Here is a 13,710-nt window from a genome sequence, read left to right on the forward strand (position 1 = left end):
CGGTGGTTCGTACAAGAATTTATGTAGCACATTGTAAAATAACACGTGTACTTGGTAATGCAGCTCTGTACAGAATTGAAAATAAACTACGCGTGTTTAACACAAAATTGTGTACTCGCACTTTGACCGTGGTACGGTTAATATAAACGAGAAGAAAGCGGTTGTTATCGCACGTGGTGTCACGCCGATGGTTCAAGGAAAAAGAAGAAAGGTTCCGGGAATCGCACGCGAATGTTCGCGGCTCGCGAGCGCAGTAATTGGTTCACGTGCGTGGGCCGATTCGCGTGGAGGTACGTGCTCGTAAACTAATTAACGCAGCGCTTGAGCGCGCGCTGGTTTAAATGTTGCGAAACCGCGGATTCGGCGCGCTGCGCGTACAGCTCGGAGTGAATCGTTGCCGATTTTGGAACAGGTGGGTTTACAATACGCGGGGATGCCGGGAGTCGTTACAATATGGTGTACAAAATCGTGCTTGACTTGCCTGGGAATCGCTGTGGGTCGGGTCACGTCGGGAAACTGGGCCAGCAGCTGGTGATAGCGTGAGTCTCCCGCGATGGTCCGGATGGATTCCGTGAAACCCACGACGGTGCGTCCCGTTGTCGTCAGCGATGTCGTCTGGTCGATCAGGCGTCTTCGCCTGAGGTCCACCAGTACGCTGTAGTGTGTGAGCAAGTCCGCGCCAATTATTGGTTTTCCCACGTCGGCGATGATGAACCTCTACTAGAAGGTCCTCCGCAGTCCCAGGTTGAGGTCCATCACGCGAATGCCGTAGGTGCCGATCGTCGATCCATTTGCCGCAAACATCTTGTATGAAGTCTTGCTGACTCGGCCTTTGAGTAGTGTGCGTGGATACACACAAAGGTCCGACCCAGTGTCGACGAGGTATTCGTTCTTCGTCACTTTGTCCGTGACGAAGAGGCGGCAGGTGGAGGTTCCGTCACTGGCTGCCGCGGTCAGCGTCGGAGGGACTCGTTTCCCGAATAAGAGCATGGCTGCCGGCATTTGGTAGCTCCTCTCCGTACCTCTGGTGATACCAGCAGGCTCTCTCCGCCTTAGCTGACGATCTGGATGAAGACCGACTCCGGCTGGGCGTCCTGCTTCCGCTGTCTCCGCGACGTCGGGCTACTTCGGCGATTTGGCGTTCTAGTTTCTCCAACCGCTGGATCAGGAGGTCGGCTAGACAGTTGGATTGTGTTGGAACCGCCGTTCCGGCTACCTAGGCTGGCGCTCCTACCTCCGCGCGCATCTGGTCGGCCATCGTTGACTCCATGTCACTGTCTTTTGCACTCACAAGCACTTCGAAAAAAAATGCAAGTGATTCGACTCAGTCACCCTGATCACGTCGGGGTCACCAATGAAGGAACTGGGTTAGGTAGGCGAGTGCCTTCGAATAATGTTCTAATCAGGTTATGTAACTGAGTCGTTTATTTATCGATGTGAAGTCGCGGCGGAGTTCGGAGGAGTTCAACTAGCGCGATTGAACTCTGACTCGGCTGTAAATAGCTAGACTGGACTGACTTTTGACTCGACTGAGATTCGGCTGTGACTAGACTATGACTCGGCTGTGAATAGACTCTCGTCGCGTCGATAGTCTCTGCCTTATATCTCCAAAAACGCTTGTCGACTGATTGGTGGAAGTCCTTGCGAGGAACTTCTAACAATCCGTGAATTTTGCATAACACGCCCAGGTTCCACGCCCCTCGTACGTGAGAAGGGTGAGCGCGTCGTTTTGTTAATCAGTAGCGCAGCAATGCAGCGGGGTGTCTTCCGGGCCCAGTGCTAAGTGCGGTACGTGACTGCTGGCTTACGTCAACGGGCCCAGCTTTCCCGGTTCATAGAAAGTAGGCACACGTCGCTGGGACACTCTAAGCTGAAGACCCTTCGACTACCCAAAATTTATGGCGTCCACTTGCGCTATTGAGTTCGTCGCTAGGAACTACAAGGACACATCTGTCCGCTAAGTGGCCAAAATCGTTAAAGACGTTTTCTCACAAATAGCGGCTTATGCTGTGCAGACCATAAATCTTTCTTGGTGCTGGTGCGCTGAAGATTTCTCTTCCGGCGCCCAGCTAGCCGCTACATTGTCATCAAATTGTGGAAACGGGTTGTCTTTCATCTCTAAGAACAGTTTAGTTTCGTTTTTTAAATCATATACACTGTTGGTAAAAGCATTAATTAATAGGCGCAGTTTTAATTTACAATGAAAGAGAACTTTAATTCTGAGGTGTATGCTATACGCGCGTCGGTTACACACAGAGTGAGCGTACGAAAAATTCGCACGTTACAAAAGTACAAAACCACTCAACGTAAGAGGGCGCATGGACTCTAGTTCTAGAAATTTCCAACATACACGCTTAAGCATTGTACCACGACTTAACCACCGAACATCAGTGTTAAACAGAATATCGCCATATTTCGCTTTCCATATCCTTCAAGAATTCTTTAAACTCACGATGGTTTAGTCCTCGAGATCTAATAAAATTTACAATTTTAATAATAGGTGGAACTACATTAGACATTTTTATAACTTTAGCAGCCAAATTTTCTTGATGTAAAATACAATGCGAAATAAATATTTCACGGCCTGTTAAATTTTTAATATTTTACGATAATAATACCGACAAAACAACATTCATACTGGACATGGCTCGAGCGCCATCTGTACTTACTCCAACAATCTTTTCCATTGGGATATTTAATACATTCAGAACAGTTTTTAATTCTCTGTATATATCGTCTCCGGTAGTAGTTCCTACAATAGGAACTAAACTAAAGATGCAAATTCTTCCGTTACATTGAAATTGGAATTAGTTAGTCTTAAAAATACAGCAAGTTGTGCGGATGTTATTTATGACACAACTTTCATCTACAGCTAGAGAAATCCATTCTAACTTGGAAATATGTGTTCGCAAACTTTCCTCAATATTCTCTGATAGTTCGTCAATTCTCCTTGCGACTGTAAATCACGACAAGCTAATTTTGGAAATTATATCCTTTTGATTGGGAAAGGAGGCATTTGCTATCGCCAATAAACATTCTTTCACAATTTCTCCGTCATAAAAGGGTTTTATCTTTTTTGCCAAAATTTGACTAACAAGGTAACTCGCACGAACTGCCCTATCTGCGGTGGATGCAGTACTCTCAAGTGAATTTCGCAGCTTTAAATTTAAACTTGCTTGTAATTGATCCACCATGTCTTTGCGTAACTGTCCTTGCAAATTATTAAATTTTAAAGAATGTTTACTATCACAGTGTCTCTTAATATTATATTTTTTCAACACAGATATTTTTTCACTGCACATCAAACAAACAGCACTTTCATTAATCTAAGTAAAAAAGTAATCGTACGTCCAACTATCGATAAACTGCCGATGTTCATTTTTAATTTTACGTTTACCAGAATTCGAGATCATGGCAAAATATGAAAATACTCGACCGTTATGCGAAGAATGTGTTTTCTGGTGCAGTTCAGCGTAGACTGTCGAATATTAGAAAACATAGCCGAGAAGTAACAACAATGTATCGCAAATCGTGGATGAAGGCCTGCGGGCCACCGCGCCGCAGCGATCTGTACCGGGTTCCGGCGGTCCGCAGTCAGTACGCTACTGGGCCAAATGCAATCCGCGGGCCGCATGTTGCTCATCACTTCCCCGCGTTCCCGGTCGGTCGTTGCCAGCCAACATCCCGACATTTTCATCATGAAATTCGCCAGTGAAATGGAAATGTCTTTGCATTCCGTAGACATTTTTAACTGATTAGAAGTTCAAGCCGTGCGATATTTCATATAAATAAGCACATCATGCATCACAGCATGCAGCACATCATCATCATCATCATCATTTCATTTTTATTATTCAGAACTTCCGGAGGAATTGCCATACGTGTGAAAATGGAGATTCAATTGCTTTTGATCGGTAGGGGTCATTTGGGACAAAGCGTTCCCTATGTTAGCCATAGCAATTAGTAGTCCATATAGTCTTGACTCAGAATATTATGTGCGGAAGTGGCGATGACGGAGATAAGGAGAATCGGAATTGTTTCTCGGAAATTTCGTTGTGAGAAGACTGCGAAATAGTTTTATAATTTCAATTTTAAGTGTCGCGAGGAAGTGTTTATATTTGTATACAAATTTTCAATCTGGTCATAAGGAAGTGATTTATGATCCTATTACAACTCCTAAACTTTTTTATGCATCATTGTACTTGTTATTGTATTCGTTGAACGAGGTAATGTTGAAATTATTAATGGATCGTGGATTTTTATACATTTCCTGCCTAGCCAAAACTTGTAAAAGTCTAAAGCAACTTGTATATTCGTAAAAAAACAATGAATTCTATTTTAATTGTTTTGTCTAAGCAATTTTCCAATGCAAATGTTTATTATAATTTTTTTAAATGGAAATCTCCAATTTAATAATTAATGTTCATATTTACAATAGAAATCATCAGTTAATAACGAAGTGACGCTAATAGAAGTATTAAACGTTCGATGCATATTAATTACTATTCAATTTGAATTACGCAAAAATATTAATTTTACTTTCGCATATCCAGATGCGTGAGAACTGCACAAAAGAAAGAAGGAAACAGCAGGGAAAGGTATACAGAAAAAGACTATTTACAGTGGAATATATAAATATATATATCTGATTTGTATGTCATTTGGTCTAATTTTGAAAAAATTATGCTGTTTCAAATAGAGTGGATTCCGTTTTGCTCTTCACTGCATGAATTATTTCTTTAATTTCATCCGTTATTTTTGGTTTATTGTTCTTACTCCGTGCTAGTAACCTGTGCAGATGTAAACATTTTTTTCTGGAAGATTGTTTGAAAAGTACTTTAATTAATTTAATGAACAGATGTACAAATTTCTGTTAATTATTACCTCTATGTTAGTTCTATTGATACCCATTAATACCATTGGCCAAGAACGCTTACTGCTTTGAACAAACGGATCTCAAATAAAACGTGTTCAGGTAACTATGTGTCGTGTACGTTAGAAGATGATTCCCTCAGCAAAGTGAAATAAGATACTGCGCTACTGATAAGCTATAAAACAATGTTTATGAAGGAACTGCCGCAAAAAATTATTAAACACGTGAATGTTTTTACCACTTGTACTGACAAAGATCAGTAATCATTTTATGATTCAATAATCGAGAAATTCTTTTGAATTGGTTATACATAAAACTGATACCGTTTAAGAGTACCTTGGTTGAAGTCTGCAACGATACGGGAAAGAATCCACCAGCAGTCAACTGACAAGGTTTCTGGGATCTCGTGATGATCATTTGCACATCTCTTCTTACCGTTCTGCCAGATTTATTCATTGACAACGCGGCCCATGATATTGCGTATGCAACCGCTCCAACATTCATACTTTCAGTTATCAAAGAGCCGCAGGAACTAGTAAGCATCATCAATTGGAAAACACTACCACCTATGTATACTACAAAAGACACCCGTCGTATAGTGCTTATTTCTCCCTGTAATAGATTATTTGTTACAACTGTTGCTGAATGTATATTTATAATTTACAAATTATGATATCGTCAATCCATACAATTATCTCTCGTAGTTTGGTCAATTATTATGAAATTTGCCGCATAGCATATCATGTACAATATAATGTTTAAACTTACCAGAAGAGCCTGATACATGGATAAGCAGGTTAGCACACTGAAGACTAACACATAGCAGAAGATATTAAAAGAGAAGATATTTTCGAGTCTATTGCAGAAGTTGATGAGCGCTTGATGCTTTCGAATATACCTCCTGAGGTTTTGGTAACATTGATCCGCATAATCGGGCGAATCGATCATTTTACTGTTCGGGTCCAACAAATTTAAGAGTTTGTCTTGCAGCATGCGAAACTGGCAGGCTGTATGTGTGTTGATCAAAACCAGATAGTTGTCGAGGCATACGTAGCAGATACCGATGTGGAAAACGCACAGTGCCTGTGAAATCAGAATGTTATTACAAGACTGCGAATTCGATGTGATTAACATTAAAAATGATTTTTTATTCGACTCATTAAAATTAGTAGGAATGGAATAATTATCTACGTAGGTCCTGTGTCATACAATTAAACAAGACCACTTTTATTTTTCATATAAATCCGCAGTCTAGTTATTGCAAGTGTGTTTCATCCTTTGTAACAACTGCTCTCAGTAATTATTGTGCGTTTGTTAAGATGCGTTTGCAATTTATCAATGATTTATCGGTAGTTAAATACATAAGAAGTTACATATATTTTGAAGATAAAATTTGTATTATATTATAGAATTCCACTCTAACATTCAAATTTTTACTCTTGATTATTACTAACCAATGTTCTTTTGAAATAGATCGTGTAATACCTGCAGGACGAAACAAATTTCGAAATATGGTGTCTCGTAAAGTGGCAGATCGGACCACATCCGAAAGGGAAGTGCCCTTTCTGAATGATTTCTTCCACTGTTCTCTAAAATACAGTAGAACTGGTTAAGTATTGCAAAAATACTGCTGTAGCTTTCAGTTTGGACGTTTCGATAACAAGTTCGCTTGAATTGATTAAATTTCCGTGGAGAATTCGATCGTAGACTGTAGATTTTATGTACTTATAATAAAAATAATCTGGTACATTTTAAAGCAATGAATATATTAATAGTATTTATGAATATCGATATATTATTCAATTATTAAAGGAGGAGAGACATTTTTATGTAGCTTTTATTTCTTGCAATCGATGCAGAACATTTTTATATTTCATTAAGATCCGCAGTGTAGTAATTATTGGCTGTGGAAACGAATACTTTTCCATATTGGGTGAAACTCGAAACTTTAATAATAATTGCTGTAGCGGATTAGCAAAATATTCACCATTGCGTACGATTTTTATTTTCACATTTAATTTCCCTCACTTACCGAACATTGGAATAATGACGTAATTACACGGAACGTAAACCATAACACAGTACGTAACTGTGATGATAAAAGTAAAATATCTTCGGGCCTCGTTCACAAACACTTTTTCATTGTCATCGTAATTCGAGTGCCAAAAATTCCGTCTTGTGTACAGTACTAAGTTTAAAAATCGTTTCTTATTCAGGTGCAACAGAGTAGTTTTGAGCAAGGCAATGGAGGTGAGAAATAGGTTGGCGGCCATGTAAAGGAGATTCTGCAATTGAAAATAGGAGAAAGTAAACTTCCTTACATATATATATATAATATATTGTGTTCTGTGTTGTTTTCGTTTTGTAGTCAGTTGTCGTCAAAATTTCGCAATATACAAGAAGTGGATGTTATGTTAAATTCATTAAAAAAACCTCTGCTGCATAATCCCAGAACCTTATCATGTTCGAAAAAATTGTGTTATAGGGGGCTAGTGTGTTTTTCGTCACTTTCGCGAACCAACAACGTAAAAATGAACATTTGGACAATTTATTATCCAGAACCTGTGAGAAGAGATCAAAATCACGAAACGGTTGCACTCACGGAGATATCATCTAAACTGTGGTAAATGTCTGTGACGTCGACATACAATCCGAAAAGCAGTACAATAAACGTATAGTTCCTTGCGATCATTCTTCTTTTTTGTTCCCTGTCGGTCGTTGCCAGCCAACATCCCGACACTTTCATAAGGAAATCCGACAGTGAAATGGAAATGTCCTTGATCTTCGTAGACATTTCTAACCGATTAGAAGTTCAAGTCGTGCGAAATCCCGATCGATCGTCAAACACCGCCAGAGAGTGCTTATTTCATATGACATGACTTTGATCAGCCCGTGGACTAGCTACCTGCGTGATCTTCATCGTCTACGACCGTGTGGTAGCATAAAAACAGTGGTAGAAGCATATGTTACACCAATCTATTATTCAGAACTTCCGGAGGTATTGCCATGCGTGTGAAAATGGAGATTCAATTGCTTTTGATCGGTGGGTGTCAGTTGGGACAAAGCGTTCCCTATGTCAGCCATAGCAGTTAGTAGTCGATATAGTCTTGACTGAGAATATTGTGCTCCGAAGTGGCGATGACGGAGATAAGAATAATGGGAGTTGTTTCTTCGCGAAAAGTCGCGAAGATATGTCTGTTCAGTAGTTCAGTATTTTATCCTGCTGACATTTATATTTGTATAAAAATTTGCAATTCGATCTTAAAGGAATGATTTGCGAACCTATAACAACTCAGGAACCTACTTATGGATCATGAGACAACAGGAGAAGGAGTACAGAAAAAGATCATTTTATAGTGGAAGTATTTTAATAAATATTATATACTCATATGCATATTGTTACGGGTTCGGGACATCTTTAAAGAATAAAACGAGTGAAATACCAAAGAGACTTTTATTAAATAGAGGAGGAGTACTTAGCTTTGCGACTTCCCTCAGCGACGTTCGTCAACCGACTCCGTCATGTCTCCGTTGTATCGTCGTCACTAAGACGACGCGGCAACGAAGACCATTCGGCGCCATGTCTCGATATCATAACATATCGATACTCGTAACAATATATATAAATATATATCTGATTTAAAAATAAAATACATATACTTATTCGCAACTCATTAATTCTCGTGGGACACGATTCAGGCTTCGGTCGCCTCGATCGTAAAAGTCTCGAACAGACAGTGATAGTACGGGGAGTATGATCAAAAATGAAAATTTATTGCTACTTCCACAGACAGGTGAACGTTTCTTGTTCATTTTCCATTTTTCTTTTCGTTTTCTTTTGTCATTTTGTTTTTTTTTTATAATTTGTCGTTTGGACGAAAACGTTGGAGGCAGACCGACACTGAATTGCTGACGCACAACAATTGTTCTGACGCTATGCGCGAAACGTACAACAAACAAAGACTACCTCTCGCAATGCTTACGTATTTGAGCTCTAACCACTTCTTATAGTGAATAAAATTTAGAGTGGGGTGGGTGGTTCAGAGGGCGAGTGGGGGAAGGCAGAGTTGGGCAAAATATTTATCTAAATAAAAATTTCGAATAACGAATAAAAGATAAAAAAATTTTTATTTCCTTATTCGAAGGTTCGAATAAAAAAAGTATCTTTATTCGACGAGTATCGAATAAATAATTTTATTCGACGAGAATTTATCCGACGAAAAAAGATAATTTTTTTTATTCGAAGCGGATTAATTCGAACTTTGAATAATTTTTTCATCTTTTATCTGTATCTTTTATTCGAAGGCTTCGAATAAATCTTCGAATAACTTTTGCCGAGCGCCGAGCTTCAAAGACCCAACGATGACAGACGACATACAATGTAAGCGGATGGAGAATCGCGCACGAATGAAAGTTTAAACTTTTAGATTTTTCAATATACCCTCATAAAACTGTGACGAGCGAATGGAGGAGATTTTCCTGATGAAAATGAGGTCAAATTCGAGTGTAATCGAACAAGTTGCACTGATACGTAATGTTACGATAAAAATTACAATCTCATTAAAGACAGTCCAAATGATGTCGTGTTTGCACTCATTTTGATCGGGATAAGCTCTACAACTCATTCGTATTAACAATATTGTGCTGATTAAAAATATAAAAGTATAAATTGCCAATAATGTTGGATTCTCCATCTGCTTACATTGTAGGCTGTTGGTCGGTCTTGAAAAAAAAAATCTTTAGCGTCGAATAAATTCATTACGTGTGGAATAGAGATAACATAATTATTTTTATTTGACGCGTAACAAATCATTTTTTTATCTTTTATTCGCTGTTTGAAATGTCTATTTCAATAAAAATTTGCCCATCTTTGCTCCTACAATTATATTATTTTATATTATATTAATTCATCCACGTGATTCTCTCTCAAACTCTATACTATCCGGAATAGTACGTTAAATAAACGCTACTCTGGTTTTCAACATATTTCTGTTCCCACAGATCGATTCTTGGAACAATTATCTATAAAAAAAAGTGTAAGGAAATAATGCTTATTCATGAAATATTTTTAAATTACAAAGGGCCTAGCCGATTAAGATGGTCAAAACTGCCCTTAGAGGTTTTTCAATGATTAATGAACCATTCGAAAGCTGACCCAGAAAAACCCCTCTGAGCAAAATTTCAACCCCCTATCTTGCCCGTGAGGGTAGTTACAGGGTAAATTAGATTTCGCGCTTTTCCGCGCATTTCCCACACTCTGATGCTTCCTAAAATTCTGAAAAAATGTGGCATATTTTGGATCCTAAGACAGATTTTTGAGAATTTTTTCAGATTTTTTTCTTGCAAACTGTGGTCGCAAAAAATGAAAAACCTCAAAAAAATCGGAAAAATGTACATTTCTCAAAAATATGAAAACATGCTATTTTGCTGTTTAGTGCCCCGATAAAGTACCATAACAGTCAGTGTCCTCTATTTTTTTTAGATTTTTTCCTGTGGGCACTTTTTGTCCAGACAAGAAAAACCGAATTTTTTCGCCGTTTCTGCTATTAGGAGGAAAGTTACACTTGTTGGTTTTATCGCAGGTATATATTAAGTCATTTTAAACATTATTACATTGAAACAAGTAAGTGTTTAACCTAAGAAATGTTTTAAGAGAAAAAATGGATTGTATTTTGTGCGATATATACCAGAATGTTCGGAACGTTTACAACATCGCCGGTTGGCACAGCGGTTAGGGCGTCGGGCTACGGAGCGGATACGCTGGTGTTCGAATCCCGTCGGTGGGAAAGTTTTTTTTCCATACGTCATCTTTATTTTTTCAATTTCTTTTATGGGTTATTCATGTGATTTTAACAATATTTTTTTAATGTTTTAAAAATATTGAGGTAACATTTTTAACTAAAATACATACAAAAATAGTTTTGCAGTATCTATTATTTCCTCGATTCTCTAATTGTATATGTTCATCATTGCGGTCCTGTTTAACGTTGTTAATATTAAAATTCATTAATCTAGTTTCTAAGCCTTGCGTCTTCAGAAATTAGGGAGGAAATAAGAAGAACTCTGAATAAATAACACGCAGCAAAGTATTGGTTTTTGTCAAATTGAGAGAAAAGGGCTACATACTACCACTATTTTGAAAGTGAGGTATCAGGTACAAATAAGCCTAAGCCATTCCTCTTTATTGTAAGGTACATGAGTGAGGAGTCTGTTTGGAATCTGGTTCAATGTACACGGATATTTGTTGTAGAGGATTTATTTCACAACGGACAACTGACAGAGTGACGTCTAGACTGGTAGCTGAGGACTCACTGCCTAGGTTTCCATCGCCCTGTCTACTTATACTTTTCTCTGCCCTTTGTGGCAGGGAGAAATCTCTTCCAAATAGTGCTGGTGTCCTCCAGACCTTTCGCACGTGGGGCTCTTCCGGTCGCGGACGACCGCTGCCCTCTTGTCGAAGGTCCTTCGGCACTCCACGATTTATGGTACCCGTGTGCAGCTATTGAGACTGTGACTAACTCGAACTAAAATCATGCTAGGGTCTGAAACTAAACAGTTCTCTCAAAAATAGCATTGTCTAGTCACGTATACCATAAATCGTGTTCAACAGTTTTCCAACTTTCTCTAGTCCCTACATTCACCCCCTTACCAGTGTAAACGTTATCTTATTTACATGCGTCGGTAGTGGTCTTAGAATGAATTCTTAAACTAACTTAATATTATTTAACCTACTATTTACATCTTAATCTATTTATTACTAAAGTTACTGCTAACTACCGATTTGTAGACGATCCGGAAACCTAACACACCTACCAGAACGCGTCCGCACCGGTGCTTGCTCTGATTCCGGCTCTACCGCAATTTCGTTTCTAACTGGTAAAAGCTGTGGTTTTAAGTTATCTTTAACTACATCGTTTACTATATAAGCTGGCTTAAGTCTATCGATTGATACATTTGTATTTTTACCTTTAACAAAAATAACATAAGTCTTATCGCTACGAGAGACTACTGGGAACGGACCTTCATATGGGTTTTGTAATGCATTTTTTGCTGCATCGACACGCAAGAACACGTGTGATGCTGTTTTCAAATCTTTGAATACAAATATTTTTCTATTTCCATGACGTGACCCTGCTGCTGGTTGTAAATTTTCGAAATGCTTTTTAAGATCTCTAATTAATCTTATTGGTTCGCTGTGGTTTTCTGGAGTTTTAACAAAAAATTCCGCAGGTAAACGAAGGTTTCCGCCATAAACTAACTCTGCTACCGATGCATCTAAATCCGGTCGAAACGCTGCTCGCAACCCTAATAAAACTATTGGTAATACGTCTGTCCAACGTTCATCACCGTGACACTTTATTGCAGCTTTCAATTGTCGATGCATTCGTTCGACTAAACCGTTCGCCGCAGGATGATAGGCCGTGGTTCTAAGATGTTTGGTTCCTAATAGGTCGTTTAATTGTTTAAAAAGGTTGCTTTCGAATTGTCGACCTTGGTAACGCAAAATTTCCTATGGGACTAGTCACGTGCCTAGTCACTTTCGCACGTTGACATTTAATACAGCCGCGAGCCCACTCGCGACAGTCTTTGTCCATTGCTGGCCATACAAAACGCTCTTTTATTAGCTTGACTGTGGTCTTAATGCCGGGATGGGCTAACCCGTGGATAGAGTCAAAGATTTGGCGTCGGTATGGTTTAGTAATAAAAGGTCTAATCCTACCTGTCGCGACGTCGCAATAAACCAAAGTCTCAGATGTCAGACTGAAGCGTTTCAATTGCAACGCGCTGCCTTCGGATTTTAAGAATTCTTTTAATTCCTCGTCGGTTTCCTGTGACTTTGCTAATTCTTGATAATCTACTGCTTCGGTAATTGATTCTATTCGCGACAATGCGTCTGCGACTTCGTTTTCTACCCCTTTAACATGTTTGATATCTGTTGTGAATTGTGCTATGAAATCTAAATAACGAAACTGACGAGGAGTACATTTGTCTAGCTTCTGTTTAAATGCGAAAATGATGGGTTTGTGGTCGGTAAATACTGTAAATGAACGGCCTTCTAACGCGTGGCGGAATCTTTTAATTGCGGAATAGATCGCAAGCAATTCGCGGTCATATGCGCTGTATTTTTGTTGTGCACTCGTCAAGGATTTTGTAAAGAAGGCCAAAGGTCTCCACAAATCTCCTTCACGTTGCTGTAACGTTGCGCCCAATGCGTAATCAGAGGCGTCGACCATGAGAGAAAGGCTTGAACCGTTTACAGGATGCGCTAAAAGAGTTGCGTTACTCAATGCAGTTTTTAGATTTTCAAAAGCCTCTTCAGCTTCTTTGGACCAATTTACGGGAGCATCTCCTTTTAATTTCGCTCCTTTTAATAATTGATTTATAGGTGACTGTAACTCGGCTGCGTTAGATATAAAACGGCGATAAAAATTAATCATTCCTAAAAATCTACGTAATTGTTTTATCTGCTGAGGCTTTGGAAAATCTAATAATGCCTGAACTTTTTCTCTCAATGGACTCGTACCTTGTCCATCTACGGTATATCCTAAAAATTTAACTTCGGTTTTCGCAAAAACGCATTTAGTTGGATTCGTTATTATCCCGTACTTATCCAGACGAGCAAATAACTGACGCAGGTGTTCTATATGTTCTTGTTCGTTAGTGGAGGCTACCAAAATGTCATCTAAATATGCGTAACAAAATTCTAAACCTCTTAAAACTGTATCGATAAACCTTTGGAAAGTTTGCGCTGCATTTCTTAATCCAAAAGGCATCGCAACATATTCAAATAATCCGAATGGCGTAGTTACTGCTGTCTTTGGGATATCGCTCGGGTT

At 39.0% G+C, this 13,710-nt stretch overlaps 1 protein-coding gene across 1 annotated transcript; it reads right to left on the bottom strand.

The window, feature by feature from the left end:
* Positions 1-4,704: 4,704 nt before the first annotated feature.
* On the bottom strand, positions 4,705-7,872 carry LOC143356644 (odorant receptor 13a-like). The gene is made up of 6 exons (XM_076792512.1): positions 7,476-7,872; positions 6,906-7,158; positions 6,359-6,462; positions 5,642-5,956; positions 5,210-5,485; positions 4,705-5,048 (listed from the first exon to the last, which is right to left on the bottom strand). Exons 1-6 carry the CDS (start codon positions 7,665-7,667, stop codon positions 4,980-4,982), a joined length of 1,209 nt encoding a protein of 402 aa, XP_076648627.1. The 5' UTR covers positions 7,668-7,872; the 3' UTR covers positions 4,705-4,979.
* Between the last annotated feature and the right edge of the window lie 5,838 nt (positions 7,873-13,710).

This window comes from Halictus rubicundus, chromosome 8 (genome assembly GCF_050948215.1).
Source record: "Halictus rubicundus isolate RS-2024b chromosome 8, iyHalRubi1_principal, whole genome shotgun sequence".
Lineage (NCBI taxonomy): Eukaryota > Metazoa > Arthropoda > Insecta > Hymenoptera > Halictidae > Halictus > Halictus rubicundus.